Here is a 27655-nt window from a genome sequence, read left to right as displayed (position 1 = left end):
CTTGCACACTCCTCTCCAGGCCAGTTCCTAACCAGGGGTGTGGTTGGAAGAGGGGTGCTCTGAACTTAACATGGGTCAGAGTGGAGAGTGACTGCTGGGGAAAGGGGCACAAGCAGCATTGCCCGCAGGCAGCTCGGCGTGCTCTGGGGAACAGGACGGGCAAGGATGTGAAGAGAGCAGGTTATATTAGAGAGTGATTTAGGTACGGAGACTCCACAGAAACACCTATGGCATGGGCTGGCATTGTGCTGCAGTGAGTCAGGCTCCTGCAATGCCAGCATCACATGAAGGCGTGGGTCCGTATCTCAGCTGTTCCACTTTTGACCCAGCTTCCTGTTGATGCACTGGGAGAGCAGCAGAGGATGGCCCAAGTGCTTATGGGAGACCTGGGGGAAGCTCCTGACTCCTGGCTTTAGACTGGCCAGTCCCAACTGCTGCAGCCACTTGGGGAAAGTGAAGCAGCAGGCAGGCAGTCTCTGTAACTCTGCCTTTCAAAAAAAAATTAAAAAAATAAAAAAAGATTCATTTTTTATTTTATTCTTATTGGAAAGTCAGATACACAGAGAGAAGGAAAGAGAGGAAGATCCTTCGTCCACTGATCTATTCCCCAAGTGGCTACAATGGCCACAGCTGTGCCAATCTAAAGCCAGGAGCCCAGTCTCTTCTGGCTCTCCCATGCATGTGCAGGGTCCCAAGGCTTTGGGCCATCCTCGACTGCCTTCCCGGCCACAAGCAGGGAGCTGGATGGGAAGCAGGGTGGCTAGGATTAGAACTGGTGCCCATATGGGATCCCAGTGCATGCAAAGCGAAGACTTTAGCCACTAGGCTACCATGCTGGGCCCTCAAATAAAGAATCTTAAAAAAAAAAACAAAAAAAGCGTGTAAAATATTTGTGCCATGTAGACCAGGAACAGCAATGCCTGAAAACCCTGTGCTGTGCCTGGGCAAGGCCAGTCCTGGGTTTCCTGAAACTGGGAGTGGTGTGCCATTCAGGGTAAGGGTCTAAAACCTCACCCCGCTAGCAGCCCCCGGCTCACCAGTTGCTGTTTCTGTAGTCGGCAGGGCGGGGTGCTTGTCTATTGCTAGCACCCTGCAGGACCACCCGACACCCATGTCCCGCCGGCCAACTGTGTGACTCATAGTGACCCACCGTGAGCACAGGGGCATGTGAGCACAGGGCCAGGTGCAAAGAACAGGAGCTGGAACCTGCCAGAGGTCACTCTAGGAAGCTAGAATTCCAAGTCAGACTCCAGCTTTGCTTACACAGTGAGGGCCCTTCTGCAAGGTGCTGAATCTGTTTATGCCTTAAAAACGTCTGACTGAGGGCAGAGAGTCAGAGAGAGCCAGATGTCTCGTCAGTTCAGTTGGTCCATTCCATGAGGTGCACACTGCCAGGCTGGGCCAGGCTGAAGAACCACCTGAATTCCTGTGTGTTATTTCTGAACGCAGCCTGGAGGACACAGCCTGCAAGGCTCCATCTACTCTGTTTGGGCTTCTGTCTACTGCACTGTGCTTGGGACTGCAGCAGCCAGCCAGGCGAGCCAAACGCAGGAGCTCCATCCAGATCTCCACTTGCATGGCAAAGGCCCGACACGTGGGCCATGTCGTACTGCTTTCCCAACTTCAAGAAGCTGGACTGCAAGTAGGGCAGCCAGGGCTCACTTGAATGAGGCCTGGCAAAACAGGATCAGATGACCCAAGCCTCTGGGCCCTTGCCAACTGTGGAGTAAACTAGCAGACAGAAAATCTCCAACTCTTTCAAATAAATAACCTCAACTCTCAAATTTAAAAATATGTGTCATCCCCACGTTCTGGAACACGACCCACATGGGGGCTCTTCGTGAATGGCCGATCGAGGCCAGCCAAGCTGCCAACCTCGCTTCCCCATCCCCCTGAAATCAGAAATCCAAGACCAGGGCCACGACCATCTTCCATTTATTACTGCAGTAGACAGTTGTTCTCAAAGTGCAACACACAATCACTCTCGCCACAGCCTGTTCCCCTTCCTGGGCAAGTGCTCAGAGACCCAGTCTTGGAGCACTGACCACGAGTGTCTTTCTGAATGGACATGGGATGTCACTACCAGTGTCACAGGGGACAGACACACACACACACACACACACACACACACACACCAAGTACACAGAGGGTGCCTGGAATGGAGCAGGGTCCAGGTGCAAAGAACAGACCCAGCCAGGGGCCTGAGGTGGGGTGGGAGACAGCCCTGCCCATGTGCAACCCGCCACAATGAAATCCGTCCCACGGCCCTGGCAGAGCCCACCTTCCTGTTGGCACAGGGAGACTGCACCCATAACTGCGGTGTGGCTTGGCATCTCAGAGCCCACAGAGTCAAAATGAAGGAAAGCCAGCTGGAAAAAGTGAGTGGTGTGGACACATTGCTCAGTGCGGCTGCCAGGCGGGGCATCTGGGAGCATACTGGGCAGAGACAGTGCATGTCAGGCGTGACCTCCTGCTTGAACCAGCACTGGGGCACGGGCACCTGCCAGGAAGGGTAACCGCTGAACGTGGCAGCAGCAGAGAGGATGGAAGACCTAAGAAATCCAAAAATCTGAACAAATGGGACCAAAAAAAAAAAAAAAACCCCAAAACCAAACCACACATCTATGGCCAAAGTGCACGCCCCAGTCCCCACATACATACCGCAACTGGGCGGCTGCCCGCAAGGGGGCAGATCCCAATGGCAGTGTTCTTTGGAATTCCCATGGCAAGTCTAAGTTCAGGCCAAGGTGGGGAGCAAAGGACTCAGGGCAGCCCCTGCTCCCCCTGCAGCTCGTGTGGCGTCTCCATCCCTGTAACCCGGATGCTGGAACGCACGGTGCGTGAGCCGCAGTCATTACCCAGCCTGCTCCACTGTCCGAGTTCCCATGGGGCCCTGGTGTACTGCACCTGCAGGAAGGAGCAGCCGCAAGTGGGGGAACTTGGGGGACTTAGGGATTGGCAGACAGGAAGGGCTCATACAAATACACCGAGGAGATGTGCCTCACTTGTGATGGATTTCTCTGCCCCTGGCCTTCTCAATGTGCTTTACAGAAGGGGCCTTGATTTAAGATACCGTGATGCCCTCCCAAGGGCCGCGTCCCCCAGTGTTGCCCACAGGCTGCTCAGGACCCGGGCCCACCACTGACACTCTGGGCCTCCTGGGCTCAGTCCTTCAGAGCCACGGAGCCTCGTGCTGAGTGAGGGGCCGTTGGTGAAGCCAGCAGTGTGCCACCACGTGGCCAGGTGACATGGACTGCAAGCAGGGTTTTCCAACTGCAGACTGGCAGTGCTCCGTTCGGGACTAGTGACTATAGGTCATGGGCGTTCACTGCCGGCATGACATGACTCAGCTTCTGCTCCTCCTTAGTGAAGGGCTGGCTTGGCACCAGGCCTCGCTCAAAGGCAGCTGCCACTGTGCTTGGCTCCAAACCCTGTAGGCGATCCCGTGCGGCCTTCCAGCTCCAGTCTGCAGGACCACAGCCCAGCCTGAGCGTCACCCCAGGGATGCCCGCTGGTTCCAGGTCTACATGAGGCAGTGCCCAAGGAGAGTGTTGCGCAGGAGGGAAGACTGAAGGGCAGCGGGCGGTGGATGAAGCAATCCGACAGCCATCGCATCCACAACGTGTTTCCAGATTGTGGTGGGCTTAGGGGAACAGGGGCAAGAAGAAACCAAAATGTCCCAATAATTTAATGGCCAAGCTAGAAGAGGACCTTCACAGCGACTCTGGGCCTCTCCTGGGTGCAGACACTCGTAATACTGCTAACTCCCACGGGGCTCTGGCCTGCAGGCACGCTCACAGCAGCCTCCAGACAGCAGCAGACGTGCACAGCAGCGGGGTGTCCTCGGGCACCTGGGCAGCACACAGCGAAACCAAAGGCTGGACTCCCCCCCAGAACCGTCTAATACAAAGTCCCCGGCTCTGTTTTCCTGCTGTCTAAAGTCAGCGAGTGGGAGGGTGTCGAGCAGACTCCGGCCTCCAGGCAGGAATGCAAAAGAGGAGCATGGGGCTCGGCCGTCCCTTCCGTGGGCAAGAGGAAGGGCCAGCTGGAGGTGTCCCTCCTCTCGGACTCCCACACACAGATAGAAAGGGATTAATGTCAGCTCGGGTATTTTCACAATGTGATTTTTGTATTTCGAAAGCTTGAATTGTCCCTGAAAGAAAAAAAAATGGGAGAAAATAGAGCATTCAATACAGGGATCATCTTGACAGTCACGCATGCACGGGGCACCGGACCCATTCCCCCTTTCAGCACACCCCTGGAGCTTCCTGCCTGCTCACACCTGCAGCAGCCCACCTCCCAGGCCATGGGAGTCCCATCACACAACACCGGGCACTCACTGGCAGTACAAATGCACAGAAGGGCTTGCTACTGAATGCAGATGGCCGAGCCACCTGATAACCTCAGGTGCACAGGAGTTGGAAGGACTGGGGGACACACAGCCCCACTCCTAGCTGCTGGTGTCTGGGTTAAGAAAACTCTGAAATCAGACTACACAAGAACCTAGCTCCAGTGGTCACTTGAGGCCAGGGCACAGTGGGAACTGGGCAGGTGGGGATGGCAGATGAGGAGTCTCCCTCGCCTCAACTTCAAATCAACCACATGACTGGATTACAGGAGCCAAGCCCTGCCACCTCCCCAGCTAACCAAATGGACACACATTCTTAGCTTTAAATGCAGAGCTGCTTCTAGAAGGAAAGGTGATGCCAGGAGATGCCCTTCGCTCTCATTTCGCAATTGCATGCACAGATGTCTGATTCAGGTGTGGCCCTGCTGCCCTCTCAGGCCACGCTACTCTGCAGGAACTGTCTGTCCCACACTGGAAATCTACGGGTGTACTGTACTGGCAACTGGCAGGTCACCTTACCACAAGAGCCTCAAAATCTTAGAACTGGCAGGGCTTCACTTACAAGAACATATACTTTACTTACTGACTGATTCACTTATGAAAATGTATTTAATTCCCTTGAGAGATGCAAAAACAGAGATCTCTGATTCTTGAATGCCCACACCAACCAGGGCTGGGCCAGGCTGAAACCAGCAGCCAGGAACTCGATTCAGCTTCCTACAGAGGTGGCAGGGACAAGTCCTATGTCAGTACCTGTTGCCCACCAGGGGACACATTTAGCAGGGAGCCGGAATCAGGAACCAGGCCTCGAACCCCACCACTCCAACACGGGATGTAGGTGGACAAGGCTGTGGGCTGAGACCACTGAGACCATCAGCTGCTGCCCAGGCCTGGTGCTCGAGCCCTGAATTTGTTAAAAATGTTGGAAAGAGAAATTCTCCTTATGCTGGCTTCTGGAGTCAGTACTTCCCTGTGATTCCCGAGGGATGCACTACTAGCTGTGGCTTTCAACCAGCCCATTCTAAGACTGCTACAATGAACTGGGAGTATTGCAATCAGTGCAGGGCAAAGCTCAGCAGCGACAATGGGAAGCCAGTCTGCTGTCACCACTGGCTGTCAGCGATGTGCATGATGGGGCAGGCTGACAGGGACAACAGCCCCTCGCCCAGCACACTCAAAGGGGTAGAACCAATGTCACCCTGTACCCTTACAGAGGGTCCCAGTACTTTGTAACTGACACACACACATCCATGGGGCTCACTACAAGCACTGCCCCTCCCCAACTACCCCCCCCCCCACCGTCAACCCCGCTGAAAGCCGAATACAGAGCTCAGCAGGCGATCCTCCTTCTAAAGTGTCAACAGCACAAAAAGCCCTCTGCGGGTCCCCAGGGGGCCCACAGCAGGCCCACACCACCGCAGGAAGAACGCAAGCACCTCTGGACACTATTCTCAAGCTTCCTGCAGACGAGCCACCCTGCCCTCCACAACGCTCCCCTGCGCCCACACTGGAGCGCAGGAACTGGCAGTTGAGGCAGGGCAGGGAAGCGGGTCAGAGCTCCTGCCTGTGGGAGTGCCATGCACTCTGGGAGCGGGGACCCACTCTTAGGGGGTTCCATCATTGCCGTCAGCAGCTCAGCTCATCTCTGTGAAGAGCCCCAGTTGCACCAACTCTCTGGGGCAGATGCACTGGCAGTTACAGCTCACATGTCCATCCAGGCATTTAATATTTGTTTAGGCTTTTCCTTCTTAAGGATTTCTCTATAATCAGCAAACCTAACAAGTCTTCTCACTCTAAGGCCCACTGGCAACATGGAAAAGGGGGAGGAGGAGACTTAGGGAAGGGTTGGGAGATGCCAGCTGTCTCAGTTGGGGAAAACAGAACAAAGGAGGGGTGTGTGGGGCTGGGAGGGTCTGTGCCTGCTGCCAATGCCAAGTCTGGCATTGTGACACCATGGTTACACTGTAACACATGATCCTGCATCAGAGGGCTAGTTCAAGTCCTGGCTGTTGAGCATGTCATCCAGCCCCCTGCTGACATACCTGGGAAGGTGGTGGAGGACGGCCAAGTGCCATGGGGGAAGAACAGACACAGGAAGTGAGTGGCAGAGGCCACAAGACATTTTCTAAAATGGGCTTCCAGTTTTTTTAAAGTAAACTAACTACAGCTACAGTGCATGTCCCTTGGCACAGGGCTGGGCAGGTGCAGAAGTCAGAGCCCCACAGTACGGGAAAAGGACAAAATCATTCTTTCTTTACTGGCCTCCCTGGGCAGGCAAGGTCTCCCAAGGGGCAGTAGGCTCTGTCCAAACCGGCTCCTGCTGCACATGCCCAGCTAGCTCCCCGTGAGGCCTCCTGCCACGCCTCCTGGTGCTTCACAGAAACATACCAGTGTTGGTTCTAGAAGCCATGCTGGAGAGCAGAGGGACAGCAGAAGTGACAGCAGAGGGGCAGGGTGGTCTTACAGAACACCTGCCTTGCTTGCCAGAGACTGGCCTGCCACTGCGTCGGTGACCAGCCCAGCATGGAGAGGCCCTGGCAGAGGGCTCCCAGCTGCTCTGCCCAGACCGCTCTGGCTGGCCCCTCCATGCAGCTCAGGAAACTACAGACCCTCTGTGGTCAGTGGAGCGAGCTCAGTGTACCATCTGCTGCTGAGATCACCTGTACTCCCCGCAAGCACAGGGCTCTCACAGGAGCCCCCTCCTGGGCGTGCTGGCCAGACCCCTCCCCTGGCAGCTGACTGGGGCCAACATGTGCTGAAGAGCAAGACCCATGTGTGACGCATGTCAGATGACACAAGATGCCAACAGTCATGTGCAATGACATAAAGAAAACGCAAGAGGCTATCGAGTGGCAATGACACGCATACGTGCCTTCCTAAGCCATCCCATGGTATCCTTCTGGGGGACTGGGCCTGTGGGCAGGGGAGCCCTGTGGACTCAGGAGGCCCTCCATCTCAAAAGGCACCTCTGATGGACATGAAGGTGGCAACACCACCATGAGAAGACGACAGGCCCTGCTTGGCCAAGTTTAAGAATACTTACAGCCAGGAAGAAACCCAGAATGAAACAGGCTGCGACTCTTACACGATCCACTACAGCCTCAGGCCTCTCCAGGTCTCCTTGTCCAACCTTGTCCTAGCCCAGCAATCACTGCTCCTCTGCCCACAGCTTCCCCCTCTGCTGGAACCCTGTGCTGCCTGGACTCTAACAAGTTTCTAAAGTGGCAATGTATAAACACTCAAGCCCAATCTGCACTAAGGGACTCAGCCCACTAAAAAAACAAGCCCAGGGGGCACCACTGTAGGCACAGGCTCAGTGGCTGCTCTTTAGATTCTTCTGGAACCTGCACACCCAGCTACCAGCCGCCCCCTCTTAGCTGTGATGTGCATGTCCCTGATGGGACTTGCCATTTCTGTGCCCTTCCTGCTGTTCAGCAGCTGCTGGTCTACTGACCGCCAAGCCTGCGACCACTTGAACATGGCCCTGAACTCTACCCAGGCACTGTCATTGCTAAAACCCTGAACTGCTTCACCATGGCTCACACCTGGCACCACTGGGCAGGAGCTGGAGCTCGCACCCAAACCACATCAGAGCCCACGGACTCACCCTGTTAGCCGAGCACCTGGGCAGGTACCTCTGTACCAGCCACATGTGAGAGAGGAGGACTATGGCCCACTGCCCACCTTGGTACAGCAGCATGGAGTAGGCTACGGAGCTAGTTTTCCAGATGGGTACACAGGCACAGGAGGGAACGTGGCCTGTCCAAGGTCACACAGAGACTAAGACCCAGTGGTTTGGGACTCCTGAGTTGGCAGAGGCCAGAGCCGGGATAGGGCATCCCCTTGGGAAGAGGGGGTATGCCACGGGGTTACAGAGAAGATAGACAAGGCCCTACCCTGAGTGTGAGACAGAGGGGAAGCGTCCGATCAGCGGCCGCTGCTGTTCACCAGCCCATGAAACTCCTCCCAGGCCCTGGCAAACCAGAGACAAAAAACACAACAGCACATTCAGATCAAACAGAGTGCAGACCCAGACCCCCACTTCCCACTTGAGGTGCCCTGGGGGCTGCAGTGGGGCCACTAGTAGGGACAGCGGGTACCTCTCTGGCCCTCGCTATTCTCCTCAAGACTGCGGGGGAAGCCAGAAGGTGGGAGCTGTTACTGCAAGCACCCCCAGTGTGCTGTGGTGAAGGACAAGCATACCCCTGCCTCCCTGCAAGTCCTTGGGGGCCATTGGTGTCCCCAGGCCACACACTGAGGAGAAAGGCTGAACTGCCTACAGTAGCAGATGAGAGGCTGAAAGAGAAAGAGTGCTTTCTCTGCTCCTGCACCTCCAACCTTCTAATCCTTCTAAAGCCCTGGCCCAGGTGCATGGCTCCCTCCTGCTCCGGAAGGCGCCTGCGTCAGTATGAACCATGAGCTGTGCAGGACAACACTCCTGAGCACGTCATGCTGACCAAGTTGGCTTGGAACCCCGGGTAGAGAAGGGTTGAGCCTGTGCCTGGAAGGGGAACAGTGGGTGCGACAGTAGCTATCAAGGCACGAGGAATGGAAAGAGTGATCCCTTACACTTTGGGGAGCTCCAACCTCAGATTTCTTCAGCCGAGCTCCTCCCCTAGCTTTCTGGCCAAGTCAGTTCTCAGCCTGAGTTCCTTGGGAATCACCACTCATTCTGGCTCTTGGCTTAATGTGGTGATTTGTGTCCAGGGTGCAAGGTGTCACCGCGGCACATGTATTAATACAAACACTGAAATACACTTCACGGTCAGGCCTCTTCTCAGGCTGGCTCTTCTGTTCTTAACAGGAAATACAGACCCTGGGACAACCAATCCATTCTTCTAGGCGTATGAATTCGCCTCTTTTGAACAGCAGCAGTTCCAGGTGAATGATCCATGTCTTGCAACAACAGAGATTTGCAATTTCTGGTTCCTTCCCAAGATGACCCACACCATTGGCATGTGCTAAGAGAACTGAGAAAAAAAAATGCAAGGCTGCCTCACAGCCATGCCAGGCTCTGTCAACTTTCAGAGAGCTATCCATTCCACAGCCCATTCCTGCAGAGATGAAGATGGGATGGCCTCTAGCAGTTCACAAGGGGCGACAGAAGGCAGCTTCCCTCTTCAGGCCGAATCAACACACGGCCGACGACCCGGGCCAAGCCCTCACTCCTCCTACCACCAGGACTTAAGATTCTGTTTTAAACAACGTACGTGTCAGGAGGAAATCTCATGGCTGTCGCGCTTCGTCTCTTTGACCCACAACTACACCACACCAAACAGGGTTGCCAAGCTGAGAACCTGAAGAAATTCAGACTTGCAATTTCACTAATCCCTCCGACTCTTCCTAAGTATTTTCACTGCTAAACATCAATGTGAAGAATCTGGGTTTCCTCGCACAATCTAGTGGAAGTGAAATAGCTGGCCACAGTCCTTGACACAGTCATGCTGGTGCCTGCAGGCCAGCAGCATGGCTGAGAGGCATGTCCAACAGCCTAAGGTGAGCGGTGAAGGTTCCAGCTACTTCTTTACCTGACACCCCAGAGGCATTAAGCAATGTTAAAACAATCTTCTTTCAAAAATAAAGATTGAACAAACCAAGCGTAAAAAGTATCATGTGACTTAAGATTCCTGTCACCAAGGGGGACTCTACAGATTCAAATGAAAAGTCACAAAGGGCCTTTTCAAACCAGCCTTGCCTCCTGCACTTACCAAAAACAAGTTCTGAGAGCAGAGGTCTCCCATCTGCATCATCTGTTCTCTGCCAGCCCTGCCCAAAGCCTGCCAGGGACACGGCCTGGCACTCCTACCCGTGGAGCTCAGGCTCCATGCCCCAAAGCATCAGAGTGCTGGCTTGTGTCACTAAGTCAGCCCAGACGGGGTGACCCAGGAGAAGGACAGCTGCAGTCCCTCTGTAAACTGACATTTGGTGTTGAACTGCAGTGGTCTCTGGCATGGGCAGCAAAGTCCCACAGGCTTGACTAGTCTCTCCGCTGGACTACACAAGCAGACATGTCGCCTGCCCTCCACTCGCCCTGCAGACACCACTGGCCAGGTGTCCGCAGCAGCACAGCCACTCCGGGAAGTGGGCTCTGGCTAGGGACAGAGAGGGGCAGGACAACTGCCCCATAAGAGGTTTCCACACACCAGGTAGGGCTGCTGTAGGTGGCTCTGAGCCCAGCTGTGTCCCGGTGGCCTCCTGATTTCAACGGGCCCATGACATTTCTCGTCACACTGTGATCGATTACCTGATATCTGCAGGGACCCAAACTTGCACGATGGCCTTGTTCAAAGGAGCTCTGACCTAACGAGAACTCTGTGTAAGCAGCTTCCTGAGGTGCGAGCTGTACACGCTGGCAGAGGCTCACATTCCCCTTGGGGAGCCCGGGGCCCCATAGGTCACCTGTGGTGCATCAGGCAAAGGCCATCATCCCTGGGGTTCAGGGAGGGGCAGAAAGCAAACAGGCCAAGAAAGGCCATGAAACCTGGACCAGAACCCAGGCGGAGGCTAGGGACATGGGACTGCGGCCTGTGCTCCCAGGCCATGTCCCTACTCCTCACTTCCTGAGGCTCTGACCTCCAGCGCCTAAGGGAGCACAAACAAAATCCCTGGTCTTCTTTTCTCCGGGAACTCTCCGGGCCAGCGCGAGCCACCTCTAACTGTGGCTCCCCTGCGGCAAGGGGGCAGGTGTCCAGGTCAGGTCGGAGCTCTCTCCTACTCTGGCAGGCAATGTGAGGCCCCCGCCTGAGCAGGTCCAGAACGACCGGACTCAAGGTAAGTGCACTTAACCTGCCAGTGCAAGGCGAGCGGGAAGAGAGCCAGAAGGTCATCTTCTAGACAAATGGTCACAGCAGAGAATGGCCTCCTCGGCACTTCAGCCAGCTTGGCATGAACAAACCAGCCCCAACCTGACTGCCCCCATGTGTGTTCTGTGGGACCCAGGCCAGGAGGAGTTGGGTGAAGTAAGGAGGCACACATCTAGGGCGCTATTGCCAAGAGGAGCAGCTACTCAAGAAGGCACCTTACACCCTTGGCAGTGGTCCTGGGGCTCAGAGGCAGCGGCCATGAACATTGACTTATACTTTTGGGGGCGGCTCCTCGGAAAACCTGCAGGCCGATAAGGCTGGCGGAAGCCCTCTGTGCAGGCAAGGGGTGAGCCGCGGGGCGTCAAGCCCAGGTTCCCCACCTTCCTGGGGACAAGTGCCACAGGAGGAGACAGCACCCTGGCCTGCATGCAGATGTGCCGGGGACAGGCAGGGTCAGCTCAAAGAGGAAGATGAGTAGCTCTGAAGGAAAGCAGAAGGGAGAAAGCTGGCAAAGAGCTGGTGGCTCAGGCAGCTCTGGCACCAGCGATAAAAGCCCATTAGCACAAAGCCAGGAAGACACATACACACAGCCACACAGACGAAGCAGGCCTTGACCTCCAAGCAAGAGAGTTCTCAAGGAGAGGTAGACGCAAGCCAGCAAAGCACAAAGACAGCCCTCTGCAACCTTCCCGGACTTCACAGCTGCACACCACTAGCACTCCCTCTGTGCTGGTCCGCGGCGGGCTTGACCAGAGTCACAGTTCAAGGGCCAGAATCTGGGGTCTGACGCTGAGAGCTAGATGTCACCTCGTCATGTCGGACCTCAGCAGTCCTGGGACACAACACCCCATACGTGGCACTATGCAGTGGGCTTAGGAGAATATGCTGCTTTCCCAGACTGGGTAGCCTTCCTCGGAGAAGTCTCTTTCCTTCAAAACGGTGGCAGGCCGTTTGATAGGCCACATCTCCGATGCACCACAAACAGCAAGAGCAGGAGACAAGCTAGTTTAGCACCATTTATTAAGTGATCTCAGCTGGTGTCGTGGCTGCCGCAGGGCAGCCTGGTCTTAAAAGAGAATGCGCTTCCAACTCCTCTTGTCCAGGACAGAAGGCTCTTCCGAGTAGCAGGCCAACAGAACAAGAGACGCCGAGGACGCCGGCTTCGAGGGCGGGGCCATCCAGAGGGGTCATGGCACGTTCAACCGCGGCTTCCAGAGGCTTTGAAAAAGGAGCCTTTGGGGGCCCAGCCTGCCTGGCATTCTAGTGGAAGTGCAAAAGGTTGGCTCATTGGGAGAGAAAGAGAGGGGAAGGGGGGGGGAAGTGGCAGCAGCTGGGTCTCAGGGAGGTTTTTGGTCCCTACAGCTGCAGGCTGGAGCACCTGAGGCAGGCCTCGGCGCACATGGAGAAGCGGGTTGTCCCAACTGAGTGGGGCCGAGCCCACAGCTCTCCCATCCTGCAAGGCCTTGCTGGCACATGATTTCTGTCTCAGGCTATAAGAAACGGAGGACAGAAGAGAGCTTTCCCTTTCCTATCCAGGTGAAAAGCTGGTATAGGGGGCAGGGGTATTTGGGGGCACCCAGAAGAAGTGCCCATCTCACCAGCCTGTGCAGACACCTGCTTCTACCCCAGAAACAGAGCCAGCCATATCTGCCTACAGAAAAAGAGCACCAACACAAGTCAGCTAAGGCAAGCAAGCAGTCCACGGCAGGCTGCACGAGCCACTCCCAGCCACTGGATTAGGGATGGACTCGCGTGTCAGCACTCCTGGTTACAAGCTGACATGTGGCTACTCTGAGCCAGCCCTATCCAGGCATTATCTGTGACCGCACAGGAAGGAGACTCCACAGGGTCCGTTCTACCTGTGGAACACGCACTGGGCTTGCCACTCGTGATGAGGATGGTGAGCGCACCAACAGCTAGCCCTGTGGGAGTCCTCTCCCTGTGAGGACCTGCCGGTAGGGAAAACTCACTCGGCCTCCCCACAGCCTCACTGTGCTTCCCTCACAGCTGCGGACACTGACTCCAAAGACACGGGCTGCTCTGGGCTGCAGGAGGACCGAGCGCCCCTACTACAGCCCACCTGCGCCCCCTTGGCTGCTGCCCAAAATCTGGCTTGCTCAGACCCTCTGCATGGGAGAAGAGGCCTGGGCACCGAAGCCCCGCTCTCCTGGGGCCAGGGGGCTGGAGAGCCCCTCTGCCCTGCAGCCAATCACCCCCTTCAAGCCTGCTTTTCCACATGCTACCCACTGCCTCTGCATCTCTGCGCTCAGCTGACACAACCAGGCATGGAGCTGTCATTCTGAAAGAAGGCCACTTTCCAGGAGAAGAAACAGACTGAAGCTAACAGGTCACAAAGACATGCAGAAGTGGAGTGAGGGGTGGGCAGGGAAGAGGACCAGCTCAGGGCCAGCGCAAGGGAACTGCTGCCTTCCACTGGAGAGTGTGTTAGCAGACAACAGATGAGACTGCTGCAGGAACCAAGCAAGGCCAGCCAGGGCGGCTGGGCAGAGCAGCTTGCTCTGCTCCAAAGCCCTTTCAGGAGAGGGGCACAGGCGAGCCTGGCCGACAAGAGCTGTGGCAGCAGCCAGCAGCCCTGGGGGAGCCTGCTCTGTCCCTTCTCTGCATGCCATCTCCTACACCGCCACACCCTGCAGACCTAGCTACGGAGCACCTGTGGCTAAGCTCAGGGACCCGGACCCCCAGACCCCAGCACGTACTTGATGCTGTCGGTGTGAGTTTTGTATTCCATAATGGTGTTGGGAGGTAGGTTGAGCACGCGACGAAGCGTGTCCCGGATACGGGCCGTGGTGGCTTGGTCGCTGGCAGTCTTGTTCCATATTGAAATAATGTCTTCCTAACAGTGGGAACAGAAACGGTCATCAGAGCGAAGCTGGAATGAAGGGGAGCAAGAGGGCAGCCCGAGGCACCAGGCTGGGGGGCTTACCTGAAAGCGGACAGAGACCACGGCCCCACAGATCTCCTCCCCAACCATGAACTGCTCCCCCAGCATGGCCAGGATGAGGTTCTCCCAGCAACGGGAGGCCAAGCCCTTGCGCAGTCGAATGATCCACTTGCCACCATTTTTATTTGCATCATCCTGCAAAACAGGAAGTGTTAAGGGTAAAACAGGCTTCACAGTTTTCTTTGACATCAAGGTGGTCTCAACTCAAGAATCCCTCGAATACCAAGAAGTGTTCTTACGTTCCAGTTATTCAACTACACTGAAAAAAACAGTAGTAGAATTCTAGAAAAGGAAAAAGAAAAACACAATAGGATCTTGGGCTCATGTGAGCATATTCCACAAGATCCACAGAAAATAGAATTAAACATTAAAATAAAATGTAAGTTTATTTTGGTTCCCCCCCCCAAAAAAAAAAAAAAAAACAGAAACTCATGAAAGCAGCAGAGGACGGTCCAAAGCCTTGGGACCCTGCACCCACATGGGAGTCCCGGAAGAAGGTTCCAGTTTCAGATCAGCTCAGTCCTGGCCGTTGCGGCCACCTGGGGAGTGAACCAGCAGACAGATCTTTCTGTTTCTAATTTCTTCTATACACCTGCCTTTCCACTTAAAAAAAGTTCATGGAGGGACCAGGATAATGGTGCAGTGGGTCAAGCAACTGCTCGCCACAGCCCAAGTCAGAGCTCAAGCCTGAGTCCTCGCTCCTTTGCTGGCAAGCCAGCTTCCTGCTATGCACTTGGGAAGGCAGCACACAACGGCCCAGGGACACCAACAACATGCAGGGCCAGAGATGGAGCTCCTGGCGCTGGCTTTGGCCTGGCCAACCATGTGGAGATTGACCCAGTGGATGGAAGACCTCATCCCTCCCTCTCTAATGAACAGATGTTTACAAGTTCACGGATGGTGCATATTAGAAAGAAAACAGGTATGGATTTAAGCAAGCTTATTTTTAAAATTATCTGTTTGTTTACCAAGTGACAGGGAGAGTCAGAGTCTTCCATCTGGGGGTCGGTGCTGTGCCACAGCGGGTTAATAATGCCATAAGAGCAAAGAATCTTTGTACGCTGCCTGCACCAAAGGCACCCAGACACGTGATGTCACCTGGACCTTACCTGGAGTGCAGGCTCCCAAGGATTCAGCCGGGCCCTAAACCAGCTCTGAGAGAACACCTCAACATACTTTTTAACTTTGGCAGGGCAAAACAAAAAAACAAAGAAAAAACCTTTTTCTCCAGGGCAGCCCAAGGCCCTCCATGTTCACTCACCTCCCACATGGGTTTAATGCCTTCTTTGAAGAGGTGGAAGTCACTGTGGCCTGTCAGGTCTCCAGGCCGCACCATGTGGCTATAGAAACGCCAGAACTGCTCCACCTGCAGAGAAGGCCCAAACAAGGGAAGAGGTAGCTTCTTTTTCTCACACCAGCGCAGGGTGACACTAGCCTCTGGGTCCTTGTTAAAGGACACACTGTCATCGGGCCTGGGGCGGGAGGGCAGGAAGGCTGCAGGAAAGGCCATAAGACAGTTGCATTTCTGAAAACCCTCACACCAACATGAACAACACACAAACATGAACACTAGGTGAGAAACGGGAGCCTGCAGGTGGAGCCTGGGTGGTCTGCACACGTCCACTGAGGCTGCAGAAGCCCCCCATTCTTTTGGCAGAGGGCCAGGCTGCTGCACAGGGGAAACCCTCAAAGCATAATCCTTGAGGGGCACATGGCCTCAGCCTGAACACAGCTTGTCACACCCAAACAATCCTTTTTGGGAGCGGTAGTTATTTATTCTGCAAGACCATTCATTCATTTTTATTTGAAAGGCAGAACTAGAGAGGAAGGGAGACACAGAGAATCTTCCATCACCAGTTCATTCCCCAAAGGCCACAATAGGAAGGGTTGGCCAGCCCTAAACTAGAGACCAGGAGCTTCTTCTAGGTCTCCCATGAAAGTGGACCCAAGCACTTGGGACATTGCCTGTTGCTTTCGCAGGTGCATTAGCAGGCAGCTGGATTGGAAATGGAGTATCCAGGACTTGAACTGGTGCTCATAATGGATGCCAGCATCACAGGCAGAGGCTTAGCTTGCTATGCCACAGTACCTCTCCTCTCCCCTCCTCCCCAAGAATTATTTATTTATTTAAAAGGCAGAGTGACAGAGAGGGAGGAACAGATACCTCCCACCTGTTGATTCACCTTCCAAATGCTCACAACAGCTGGGGTTAAGCCAGGGCCAGGCCTCGAACCATCATCCACCGCCTCTCAGGCTAGAGGCTGGAAGTATGAAGCAACTAGGACCTGAACTAGGCACTCCGATACAAGATGCAGGCATCCCAAGCAGCAATTTAACCTGCTGTGCCGTAACACCCTGACAAGAAAGCCTTAGCTAAGATAAAACACATTCAGCTCAGTTCAGTTTCTGAGCATAAATGATAGTATCGATCAGTGACTTTGTGCCACAGTGCCACCATGCTGCAAAGATTGGATGGCCCCAAACCAAACATGATGCACTTGCTGTAACCACCTCAGCTAGAAGCTCACGCTTCCCCCAGCCACCCTCCCACTCAGCAGAACACTCGATGTGCACTCCTCTCTCCTCGCGTGCTTCTGTCCTCATCACGAGAGCCCCATTTTGATCATTAGAGCCGAGTTTATTCCCTGTAACCCGTGGAGAATACCTCCTCAGGACAAAGCAGCCAAAGGACACTCAAGAGGAAAGGAAAAAACACAGGGCCATTAGCGGAAGCACCCATCACCCAGGGGAAGCACTGCATGACACCCCAACAGTGTGCCTGAGCACAGGCTCGGGCATGGCCTGGCCCTGTCTAGGTGGCGGTGGCCCTGTGCCATGGGAAAGCTCTGTCTCCAGGCCCTCTCCAGGGTAGAAACACAGAAGTCATGCTGTGAACTTGGACACAGCCTGTTATCTCAGCAATTGCTGAGCTACCTGCACGCAGTGACCTGGCGTAAGGACACACATGTACGTACATGTACACGAGCAGTAAGCTAAGCCTTTGCTCACGAGATCACGGCCGGAAGACACGCAGGACGCTCACTACCAAGAGGGGCTCATGTCAATCAGGAACTGGAGGCACACAATGGCGAGAAAGCGTACCAATCGGCCCCAGCTCCCCAGTCAACAACTGCTGGCACTGCTAGTTAAGCGACCATTTGGGTTGAGTCTTGGTTACTCTACTTCCAATCCAGCTTCCTGTTAATGCACCTTGAGAGCAGAGGCAACTGCCCCAAGCACCTGGGCCACTGCCTTTCACGTAGGAAAGCCAGATGAAGCTCCTGGCTCTGAGGTCTGGCCTGGCCCAGCTACACCGTCACAGGCATTTGGAGAGTGGACCTGCGGGTGGAAGATCTGGCACTCTTTCAGACAAAACAACAAAAAACAACAACAAAACTGCTTTAACAATTTGGCCTCTGACCTCACTACAGCCAAAGCCTACAGTCATATCCAAAGAATGAGAGGCTGAAGTAAGCACATTGAAGAAACATTGGTAAATGTTAAAACATTTCTTCTGAAAGTCCTACTTGAAATCAAACACCCGCTTATAGTCCAAGAAGGAGGTGAGAAACCATCCCAGTGACACTTCCCCATCTTACCACTGAGAAAACAACTGCTGGACTCACTCCAGCCCAGAGTCCAGCACCAGCACACACCAGCCCCTTAACTCAAGTCTAGTGCTCCCATTCTCAAGAGACTGCTTTCCCAGTCGCCCAGATTTCAAGCGTGTCAAAAGGTTGCTAAAGATCAGAATTAAGAATCATGCGGGGGGTGGGGAGCGGGTGGAGGTGGTGGTGTTCTGGCACAGTGGCCAACTGGCTAAAGTCCCTGTCTTGAACACGCTCCGGGATCCCATATGGGTGCTGGGCCTAACCCCAGCAGCCTCACTTCCCATCCAGCTCCCTGTCTGTGGCCTGGGAAGGCAGTGGAGGACGGCCCAAAGCCTTGGGATCCTGCACTCACGTGGGAGACGCGGAAGAGCTCCTGGCTTCTGGCTTGATTGGCTCAGCTCTGGCCATTGAGGCCACTTGACGAGTGAATATTGGACGGAAGATCTTGTCTTCTGTCTCTCCTTTCTGTATATCTGACTTTCCAATAGCAATAAATAAATCTTAAAAAAAAAAGAATCACTGCAAAGGGGCCGTTGTGACATAGCAAGTAAAGCCCCCACCTGTGATAGTGGCATCCCATACGAGCAGCGGACTGAGTCCAGGTGCTCCGTACGCATGTGCCACAGACAGCAGCAGAGAATGGCCCGAGTGTCCAGGTGGAAGAACAGAAGAAACTCCTGGTACCTGGCTTTGTCTGGCCCAGCCCTGGAAACTACAGTCATCTGGGGAGTGAACCAGAGAACGGAATCTCTTTCACTTTCAAATAAATCAATCTTCAAAAAAAAAGTGTATGACCACCTTTCCTCAAATAACAGTGGTAGGGGGCATCATTAAAAAAAAATTGGGAAATACTACTTTATATTTGATAATGTTTCACCATATAATTATTTCTCTGTGGGCAATTTAACACAGTGAGACATTCCCTAAGACACCCAGTAATAGGATAGTGGATTTAAGCACTGGTAAGCTTAGGCACAGCGAGTCCCAAAGCAGTGTTAACTCAGGAAGGTGCTGAATTTTAACACACAAGCTCAAAGCAAAGAATAAAAACCTACCTTGTACAAACTGGGTAAATTTACACGTTTATATATGCTTTTCTGTTTTTATTTTCGTTTTTTAGGAGCAAAATTAAAATGATAGAAAGATTCATATCTTTTCTAGAATAATTTAGCAGGATTCATGATGGGACTGTGCTGTTTAGTCCAGCTGCTTCTCTGCCCTTCCAAGTGCCTTGGCCGTCACTCAGAGCACGGCGCAGGGCGGCCCAGTTACTGCCATGCCCAGCGCTCCCACGGCACTGAGATGCATTCACTGCTGGCAGAAGCATACATCTCCCAAGTTTCATTCCACTATTCCCTTGGCCGAGAATTTCTCATCTGTTCAAATTCTTTAACTTTAATGCTAAACCCACATCCTCCAAGATGGCTCCACGCGCTGGGATGTGCCACGCTTCTCCTGCTGCACTGCTAGATCAAACAGACACCCGTAACTGGTGACCAGGGCTCCTGCTTATTGTGAGCATGACAGCAGCACAGCGCTGAGCTGGCAGCCTACGGCCGGGGCGGTCCCAGCTGCCTTCACACTGACAAACAGGCTTCCTCTGAAGTGTCACAAACAACTGTGAGCCGCTGCTCATTGCTTTCAGCTCTGACAACCCAGCCTGAGGTTCACTCAAGACTGACTCCCTGGGACTGGTGCCGTGGTACAGTGAGGAAAGCCATGGTCTGCAATGCCAACATCCCACACGGGTCAGGGTTCACATCCTGGCTGCTCTGCTTCTCATCCAGCTTCTTGCTAATGCACTGAAAATGCAGAAGAAATTTTGCCCAAGTGCTTGGGCCTCTGGCACTCACAGAGGAGACCTAGAAAAATCTCCTTGTTTGGGTGTGGCCCAGCCCTGGCCATTGTGGCCATCTGGGGGGCAAACCAGTAGAGGGAGAACTTCCTTGTCTGACTCTTCTTGTCTCTCTGTAACTCATTCAAACAAATCAACAAATCTTTATAAACATTTTTCAGGCATTTAATCCCAGTTACACTGTCCTGAAGGGTAAAACATGGGCAGGATCACCAACCTCATCGGGTTGGCATGCCTGAAGATTACACAAACAGCCGATGCCTGGCACCTTCCTCCTTACCAGTTCACTGTAATGATCACTGTCTATTATAATATTCTTCTGCAGTATCTGCATTTCAAACGTAATCAACCTCAGCAGTTTCTAGAAAACCACAGATCCTGCACATGAACCCACCTAGAGGTGGGACACAGAGCATAGAGCAGCCAGTGATGAGCTTGCTGGATGGCACGGTGTCGGCTGCAGACAGCTTCCCGGAGAAGCCAGCACAGGATGACATGGAGGCTGGGCTTCTGTATGACAGCAGTCCCTAAAACAGCGACCAGGGAGCTCAATCTCTTTTGGAAAGATGGGAAAAAAGTTCATGGCATATCAGACACACAGCCAGAGCCCGAAGGGTGGGGGGGCTCTGAAATGCAAGGGCAACTTGAAGGCCTCGCTGCCTCCCCATGTAACTCCATGCAGCTGGATGCATCTAAGTGCTACAAAACTCAACACGTCCCAGGACACTGCTAATTACAAGGACTCCAAATTTACTTCAAAAACAAAGGAAAAACTGTGCTTTTAAAATTATGCCTTTCTGGTCAGTACTACAACTCATATACCTGACACCTACATGTTAACTATGGGTGTCGATGAGAAACCTAAGAACCAACATATCTGACCCTGGGGACTTGGGTCAGCCAGCCAGGGAAAGCAGAGTGAACAGGATGTAAGCCAGGCTGGATGTTCCACGAGGCCCACCCCCTGTGCCCACTCCGTGTCCACTCTGTGCTCACAGAGGCCTGCCCCCTGCGCCCACTCCACGCTCACAGAGGCCCGACCCCTGCGCCCACTCCGCGCTCACAGAGGCCCGCCCCCTGCACCCATTCCGCGCTCACAGAGGCCCGCCCCCTGTACCCATTCCGCACTCACAGAGGCCCGCCCCCTGCACCCATTCCGCACTCACAGAGGCCCGCCCCCTGCACCCATTCCGCACTCACAGAAGCAAAGGTTCCGATCTGCTTGATGTTCTGCTCATAGCTCTGGGAGCTGGTGGGCCGGCCAGGAGTCCTCCGCGAGTACCAAAAAGTGTAGTTGTACTGCAGCGGGTGCTCTGCTGGACCAGGGACGACAGCCTAGGAAAGAAAGGCATGTCAGCCCCGGTGTGTATCACACGGTGCCACCATTCACCACCTCCACAACTAAAAAAGCACATAAACTTAACTACAAGCACCTGTCCATGCGTCCATATGTACAGTCAACTTCCAGAGAGGCTCAGCAAGCCTAGATTAGGTGACCCTACCCCTCTCAGCACTGCTACGGCCTCTCTAACTTCCCACCTCACCTCCTCCCGCACACCCAACCACTCCTCCTCCATGCCATGATGCTCCTCCCCGCTCTCCAGTGGTCAGCTGCCTAAACTGTTTCTATCTCAATTTCTTATTTGCAGGTTGAGGAAAACAACTGCCACCTCACACGGTTGCTGAGAGGATCCAACGAGTTGGTAGCTCTAACAGGGAAGCAGCAGCCACTGTGCACTCTGCTGACATCAAGTACAAGCCCGGGGAAAGGTGCTTACCCAGCTGGTGAAGCCAGCGACACCCCCTGTTCACACACCTGGGACTGCCACCTAGCTCTGGCTGAGACAGACCCCGGGAGGCGGCAGGGATGCCTCAAGGGCCTGGGCTCCGCCACCTACACCGAATTCCTGGCTGCTAGCCTCACGCTGGCCGACTCCTAGCTGTTCTGGGCATTTGGGGAGTGAGTTAATGGAGAGATCACCATCTGCCTACCTGTGTCTGTCTCGTCCTCTGTGCACACACACACAGGCAAAGAGTCAGTAATAAATGCCAAGTTCCCTGGTCTACCATCCACTGCAGCTCTGCGGCCCCAGCGTCTAGCGACAAATGCTGACGTGGAGAGCAATTCTTCCTTCAGCCTGCGAACGCATGATTCCTTCTACTTCAAGGAAGAAAACGGATTCATTTCTTGGTCTCCACCCTCTCATGTTGGCCAGTGGATTCCAGCGCAGACTGTCCCTGAGACAATCACTGTCAGGTACTCCCCAGCTGGTGCCACCTGCCAGGTAGGCAGATCCCATGAGCTCACAAGCCCCAAGTGCAAGGACAGCCGACTCACCTTCCGCTTGCTGCTGCCCTGGCCCTTCTCCCGCTCGGCCTTTTCCTTCTCACCATCTTTCTGTGCGCTGTTTTCCTCATTCTGCTCGTGGTCCCCACTGTCATCATCTTTCAGGCTGCATGGAAAGGCAGACACCATGTCACAGCTAAGCAGAGCCCTGCTCACCTCCCAAAGCCACCTGCCATGGAACTCACTCCAAGTGCAGGCCACGAGACACACGCGAGATGAGGCTGGAAAAGGAGCGATGAAGGGCAAACTGGGAAAATTAACCAGACTGAGCTGCCTCCCGGGCATGGCGGGAGCTGCAGAAAGCCACCTAAAGCAGCATTTAAAGGGATTGTTGAAGGCAGACAATTCAAGAGTGACCCTTCAGGGCCTGGCGCGATGGTGCAGTGGTTAAGGTCCTCGCCTTGCACACCTGGGATCCCATATAGGCGCCGGTTCTAATCCGGGCAGCCCCGCTTCCCATCCAACTCCCTGACTGTGGTTTGGGAAAGCAGTCGAGGACGGCCCAAAGCTTTGGGACCCTGCACCCGCGTGGGAGACCCAGAAGAGGCTCCTGGCTTTGGATTGGCTCAGCTCCAGCTGTTGCGGCCGCCTGGGGATTGAATCATTGGACGGAAGATCTTCCTCTCTGTCTCTCCTCTCTGTATATCCGCCTTTCCAATAAAAATAAAATAAGTCTTTAAAAAAAAAAGAGTGATTCTTCAGCAGAAACAGTCAACACCGAGAAGAGCTTCTGCTTTGGCACTTCAACTCAAGGTCACATCTCACTGATCGAGGGCACACCGCTCTCGTTCCCCCCTCAGCCTGGGGGTGCCCCGGCACCCCTCACTGCTCTCCATCCATCCTCCTTCCTCCATACCCTCCACCTCTGCAATCTCTCTAAATGCACACCTGACTGCCTGACTTCGATCCTCAGGGTGCTCAACTCCCTCACCTGTGAGGGTGGAGGACGAGGGAACAGAAGATCCTGTAGGATCTCCGACCCCGCGCCCCGGACGCCCCACTGCTGCCATCTACAGTGCTCCTACCACGAGATGCAGGCTTTCCACCGCAGCCTCTCAGTTCTCCTCAGCCCTGACAGAAATGACAGGATGCGGAGCGGACATTTAGTAAGAAGGAAAAACACACGCCTGAAAGAATGAATGCAAGCGTTGTTGCCTCACAAGCACAGGGCATTTCAAGGGCTGCCATTCAGGAATGGCGAACCAAGACTTCCAGGGACAAATCTAACTCCCCAGGACTGGAGAAAGAGACCAGGAGGGTGAACTCAGAGACAGCGAAATCAACCTCTATTCCCAAGCCTCCTCCTGGACCCATGACTAGAGGCATAAACAAAAGAAACTGGGCAATTCTCAAGGACCACAAATGCTCCACTCTGACTCAGACACTACCCAGACAGATGCAGACACACCGTGGAGGGGACTCTGTTTGCAATTTCTTTCTGCCCATGAGTCTCAGCACCTAGCACTCAGAAAGGACCCACTCCCTACCGGAGTGCTGGGCTAAGTTCCTGCTCCTCTTTTGATCCACATTCCTGCTAACGCACACATTGCCCTTCAAGGCAGCAGGGGATGCTCAAGGATTGGGCTCCCTGCCATGCCCCCGGGAAGCCCCACTGAGTTCTGGGTTGTTGGCTTCAGCCTGGGCCAGGTCTGGCTACTTCTGGCATTTGGGGGAGTGAACCAGCAGATGGAAGATCTCTCCTCTCTGCTCCCTTGCTTTGTCTTTTTGGATTAATTACATTTTAGGAACCCATCAGAATGGATGAGATGGGTATGCGTTTGGGCACCTGCCCTGCCCATTTCATAGCCTCCACCGTTGATACACTCAGGTGACCAGACTCTGTGCCAGGAACCACCCTGTCCCCACCTTGGCAAGACTCGGCCAGGAAGGGCATTGGACTAGAGGGCATCACCCATATCAGGGCCTCACTAAAAAAGATTCCTATTTCTGCACTGCACCCACAACCAAAGATCAGAGGAAGTTCAGAGAGAGAGAGAGAAGGATGGGGGACAGAGTAGAGAGGAGAGTTGGGTGGGGCAGCTCTTGCTATGTCCCTGAGGCTTAGGCCAGCCTCCCTGGACTTCCAGGAGACCACTGTCTATTCCTCTGATACTCCCTCCCCCTTTACTCAAGTTGGTTTGGTTTCCTCTTTGAAAGGACTCTACTTAGTACGCAAGTTACGCAGGCGGCAATCCACTAGCACTTCCCAAGCAGCTACTGCATGTGCTGGCTACTATAGCGCGGCTCGCACCCGGGGGAGAAGACACACACTCCTGTACCTCACAAGGTGCAGAGACCCTCAGCTCCCCTCTTGCCTGGTCCCGCCAGCTCCCTGAGCCGCCCCTCCCAGAAGCCCTCATCACCTTGGCCTTCAGGGTGCAGCTAGAGGCCATTTCTCTTTGAAACATTTCCTACCTTCTCCCGGTTAGGCTGGGTGAGGCTCCCTGGCTCTGCACTTCCTCAGCTGTGTCTGCATTTGGCCCAGCTGCCCTTCCACACTTCCACGGCCCTTCAGTTTGTCCATCAATTGCGAGCATGCTAGCAAGGTTTAAAGAACATGCCTGACAGAGCGAGTGGGCACCTCAGCAAAGAGCCAAGAGCCCAGTTGGCTTCCTACTCAAGTTTTAGACTCGGAGATGTTCCCTCTCTCTTCCTCTTCTTAGGGCCATTTTTTCCCCCCCAGAACACCTCACACATCTTTCTACCATAGGCCCAAGGCAGCCCCTAACTCTCCCACAGGCCACACACCTCAAGATGTCCACCAGTCTTCTTAGCTCTCCCTGTTAGATTTTAGTTGGAGAACAGCACAGACACTGTCCACTCCCAACCTTCCCAGCCCCAGGAGCAGTATAAGCTCCTTTCTTTTTAGCTGTTTCGCTGCTAACCACTAGTAGGATATGGGGAGTCATGGAAAGCATGATCAGAGCAGAAACAATGTTACTGCCATTCCTGGACCACACTTCCTGCCACCGCCAGGCTCCTCAGGGACTTCATGCAGGGCTCAGAGCTCTCCAGCGTGGAGCTAACCAACCATCCTGCTTTCTGATGCCCCCGCCCCACCGCAGCGGGAACCTGCTTGCCAGCAGTGACTCTCCAGCTAGAAACTGGGCTGAAGCCAAAACACAACGCAGGCTGGAAAGCCATGCCACAGACCCGGAAGGAGCAACGGGCAACCCGCAGGCCGCGCAGACCAAGAAGCACCTGATTCCGCTCATCAGGCTCTGCCCAGAAGTCTTCTCACACCCTGAACAAGAACAACCCCTTCTGGTGGGACAGTGGGTCAAATGGCCATCTGGGCAAGGGACAGACCTCTAAAATCCAAGCACTGAGTGCCTAATGAAAGTGGTCCCCACAACACTTAACACTGCGCTAACAGCTTAGAACAGCTTACGCTGAAGATGAAAAGTAAATAATAGCAACCAGGGACAAAGCCATGCCTGGTCCTGAGAAAACCAAGACGTGACGACCAAGTTTCTTACAGTCAGAAAAAGCAGCGCCTCCAACACATCTAAGGGCTAGGCATGTGAGCAACGGCACCAGACCCCACCACTCGCTGCTCCTCCTGGCAGGCAAAGCGACCTCAGTGACATGCAGAAAAGGGAAGTCGGCCACGTGGGGTGGTGGAGTGTGTGTCTGAAAGGGAAGCTGGCCAGATGTGTGTGCGTGTGCGCTCCTCTTCCATCTGAGCCCGTCAGATGGCTTCACCAGGCTCAGCTCCAGCTGGGAGGAGGAGCCTGGGAGACCCCCTCCAGCCCAGGGCCCAGAGACTGCAGGGGCATCAAAGCAGCAACAACAAAACAACTCTCAGGGCAGAAGTGCTGTCTTCAAGCTTGCTTAGTTTTTTCCCCTGTAAAGCTTAAAGACAGATGTTCAGGGCCCGGCGGCGTGGCCTAGCGGCTAAAGTCCTAGCCTTGAACGCCTCCGGATCCCATACGGGCACTGGTTCTAATCCTGGCAGCCACACTTCCCATCCAGCTCCCTGCTTGTGGCCTGGGAAAGCAGTCAAGGATGGCCCAAAGCCTTGGGACCCTGCACCCGCGTGGGAGACCCAGAAGAAGTTCCTGGCTCCCGGCTTCGGATCGGCATAGCACCGGCCGTTGCGCTCACTTGGGGAGTGAATCAATGGATGGAAGATCTTCCTCTCTGTCTCTCTGTATATCTGACTTTGTAATAAAAATAAATAAATCTTAAAAAAGAAAAAGATGGATGTTCAAAGATCCTCACTCATGCAAGAGCTGAACACTAGAAATGATGACCAGGCTGGACCCAGTGCAATAGCTCAGCTGGCTATTCCTCCCTCTTCCAGCACCAGGATCCCATGTGGATGACCAGCTGCCCCACTTCCCATCCAGCTCCCTGCTTATGACCTGGGAAAGTAGCGGAAGACGGCCCAAAGCCTTGGGACCAGGGTTCAACAGCAAACCCAGGATGGTTCACCTTGTGCCTTAACTTTGGAGAAACCCGTTTCCCAACTCTGAAAAGGGGGAACAAGATACTACCCCCCTCCAGCAGAGCTGTTGGCTTGTGAAAAGCACCTGCAAGCAGCCAAGCCGCCAGGCAGCCCCAGGATTGCCAGGCAGCCCCAGGATTGCCAGGCTCATGGCTCCAGGGTCCGGTCGGCCTGAGCCAGAGGACCCACCACCGTCAGCAGCATGAATTCCCAGCTGCTAAATAGCGGGTCTGAGAGGCCCCAAAAGACCACCGAGGCCGGTGTTAGCCAGCTGGAAACAATCTCCAAGCAGCACCGGGTCGCAACCTAAGCGAACCGTGTCTCCGCTCTCCACTGCCATCACCTCACTCTGAAAATCCACGCAAGTTCCAAACCCATTACGAGGAGTGGGAGCTGCCGCGTTGTGCCCACCCAGCCCTCCCTGGGACCCACCACGACCGTGCCGTGGGGCCACGGCGCCGGGCCAACAAATATGAACGCTGGGCCTGGAACAACGGAGACTTGAATACATCTTTTTCTTTTTTCTAGACTATCCACAGACACTAAGAACACAAGAACCGATGGGTTGGAGGCATCAGAGGTTGCGGCAGGGGGAGGAAGAGGAGGAAGGAAACAGGGAGAGTCCAGGAAGTGGCCGGCAATTCCGCCACGGAGCAAGTCCCCCGTCCTCCCCGAGGCGAGCCACACGCGCGCCGGCACCTGCCCGACCCTCGGGGGGACGCAGTGACCCCCACGTTCCACGCCGTGCGCGAGGGCCACCCGCAAACGCCCCCGGGGCGGAGCGGGGCAGGCCGCCCGCAAACCTCCTCCTTCCGGAGCCCCGGCGGGTGGGTCAGAGTGGGGTGCGCCCGGGGTCCCCAGCACCCGGCACAGCGCACCCCGCTCCGCCGGCCCAGGCGGGCGCAGCCGCAGCCGCAGCCGCAACGCCCTTCAGAACCGCAGAGTCGGCACCGCCTCCGGCCCCAGCTGGGAGCGGGGGCGCGGGCGTGAGGGAACGGTTGCGGGGAAGGGACCCCCGACGACGGCCACGCGCCACTCACGCGTCGAACTTGTTGTTCATCCTCTCGCCGCCGCTGTCGCCACAGATTCTCCCAGGGACTTCCGTTCCACCGGGTCCCTCCGGCTCGGGCCCGGCCACTTCCGGTCGTGCGAGGCGCCGCGGAACGTCGGCGCGTCGGGCCCGTGGGGGCGGCGATCCAGGGGACGCCGGCCCAGGGCGGCTGCGCGGAAGCGCCGCCATGGCGGCAGGCGCGGGGCTGGCCCTGGCGGCAGCCGTGTC

At 54.8% G+C, this 27655-nt stretch overlaps 1 protein-coding gene across 8 annotated transcripts; it reads right to left on the bottom strand.

Moving 5' to 3' along the window:
• Nucleotides 1–1919: 1919 nt before the first annotated feature.
• On the bottom strand, nt 1920–27521 carry EIF4E2 (eukaryotic translation initiation factor 4E family member 2). Of its 8 annotated transcripts, XR_005883121.1 has the most exons (8): nt 27417–27492; nt 21918–22032; nt 20780–20914; nt 15375–15479; nt 14096–14248; nt 13869–14005; nt 2662–4153; nt 1920–2500 (listed from the first exon to the last, which is right to left on the bottom strand). XR_005883121.1 is itself a non-coding variant. In XM_040972307.1 (7 exons), exons 1-7 carry the CDS (start codon nt 27434–27436, stop codon nt 4114–4116), a joined length of 705 nt encoding a protein of 234 aa, XP_040828241.1. In that variant the 5' UTR covers nt 27437–27521; the 3' UTR covers nt 1920–4113. The 8 variants fall into 8 exon arrangements, 7 of the variants coding, with proteins under 7 accessions (XP_040828241.1, XP_040828240.1, XP_040828236.1 ...); XM_040972307.1 differs by having other exon boundaries at nt 1920–4153; nt 27417–27521; XM_040972302.1 differs by lacking the exons at nt 1920–2500; nt 2662–4153 and adding an exon at nt 4160–8321.
• Nucleotides 27522–27655: the final 134 nt, after the last annotated feature.

This window comes from Ochotona curzoniae, unplaced genomic scaffold (genome assembly GCF_017591425.1).
Source record: "Ochotona curzoniae isolate NIBS_2020 unplaced genomic scaffold, NIBS_Ocur_1.0 contig_2294, whole genome shotgun sequence".
NCBI lineage: Eukaryota > Metazoa > Chordata > Mammalia > Lagomorpha > Ochotonidae > Ochotona > Ochotona curzoniae.
This window is presented reverse-complemented; position numbering and strand designations above follow the sequence as displayed.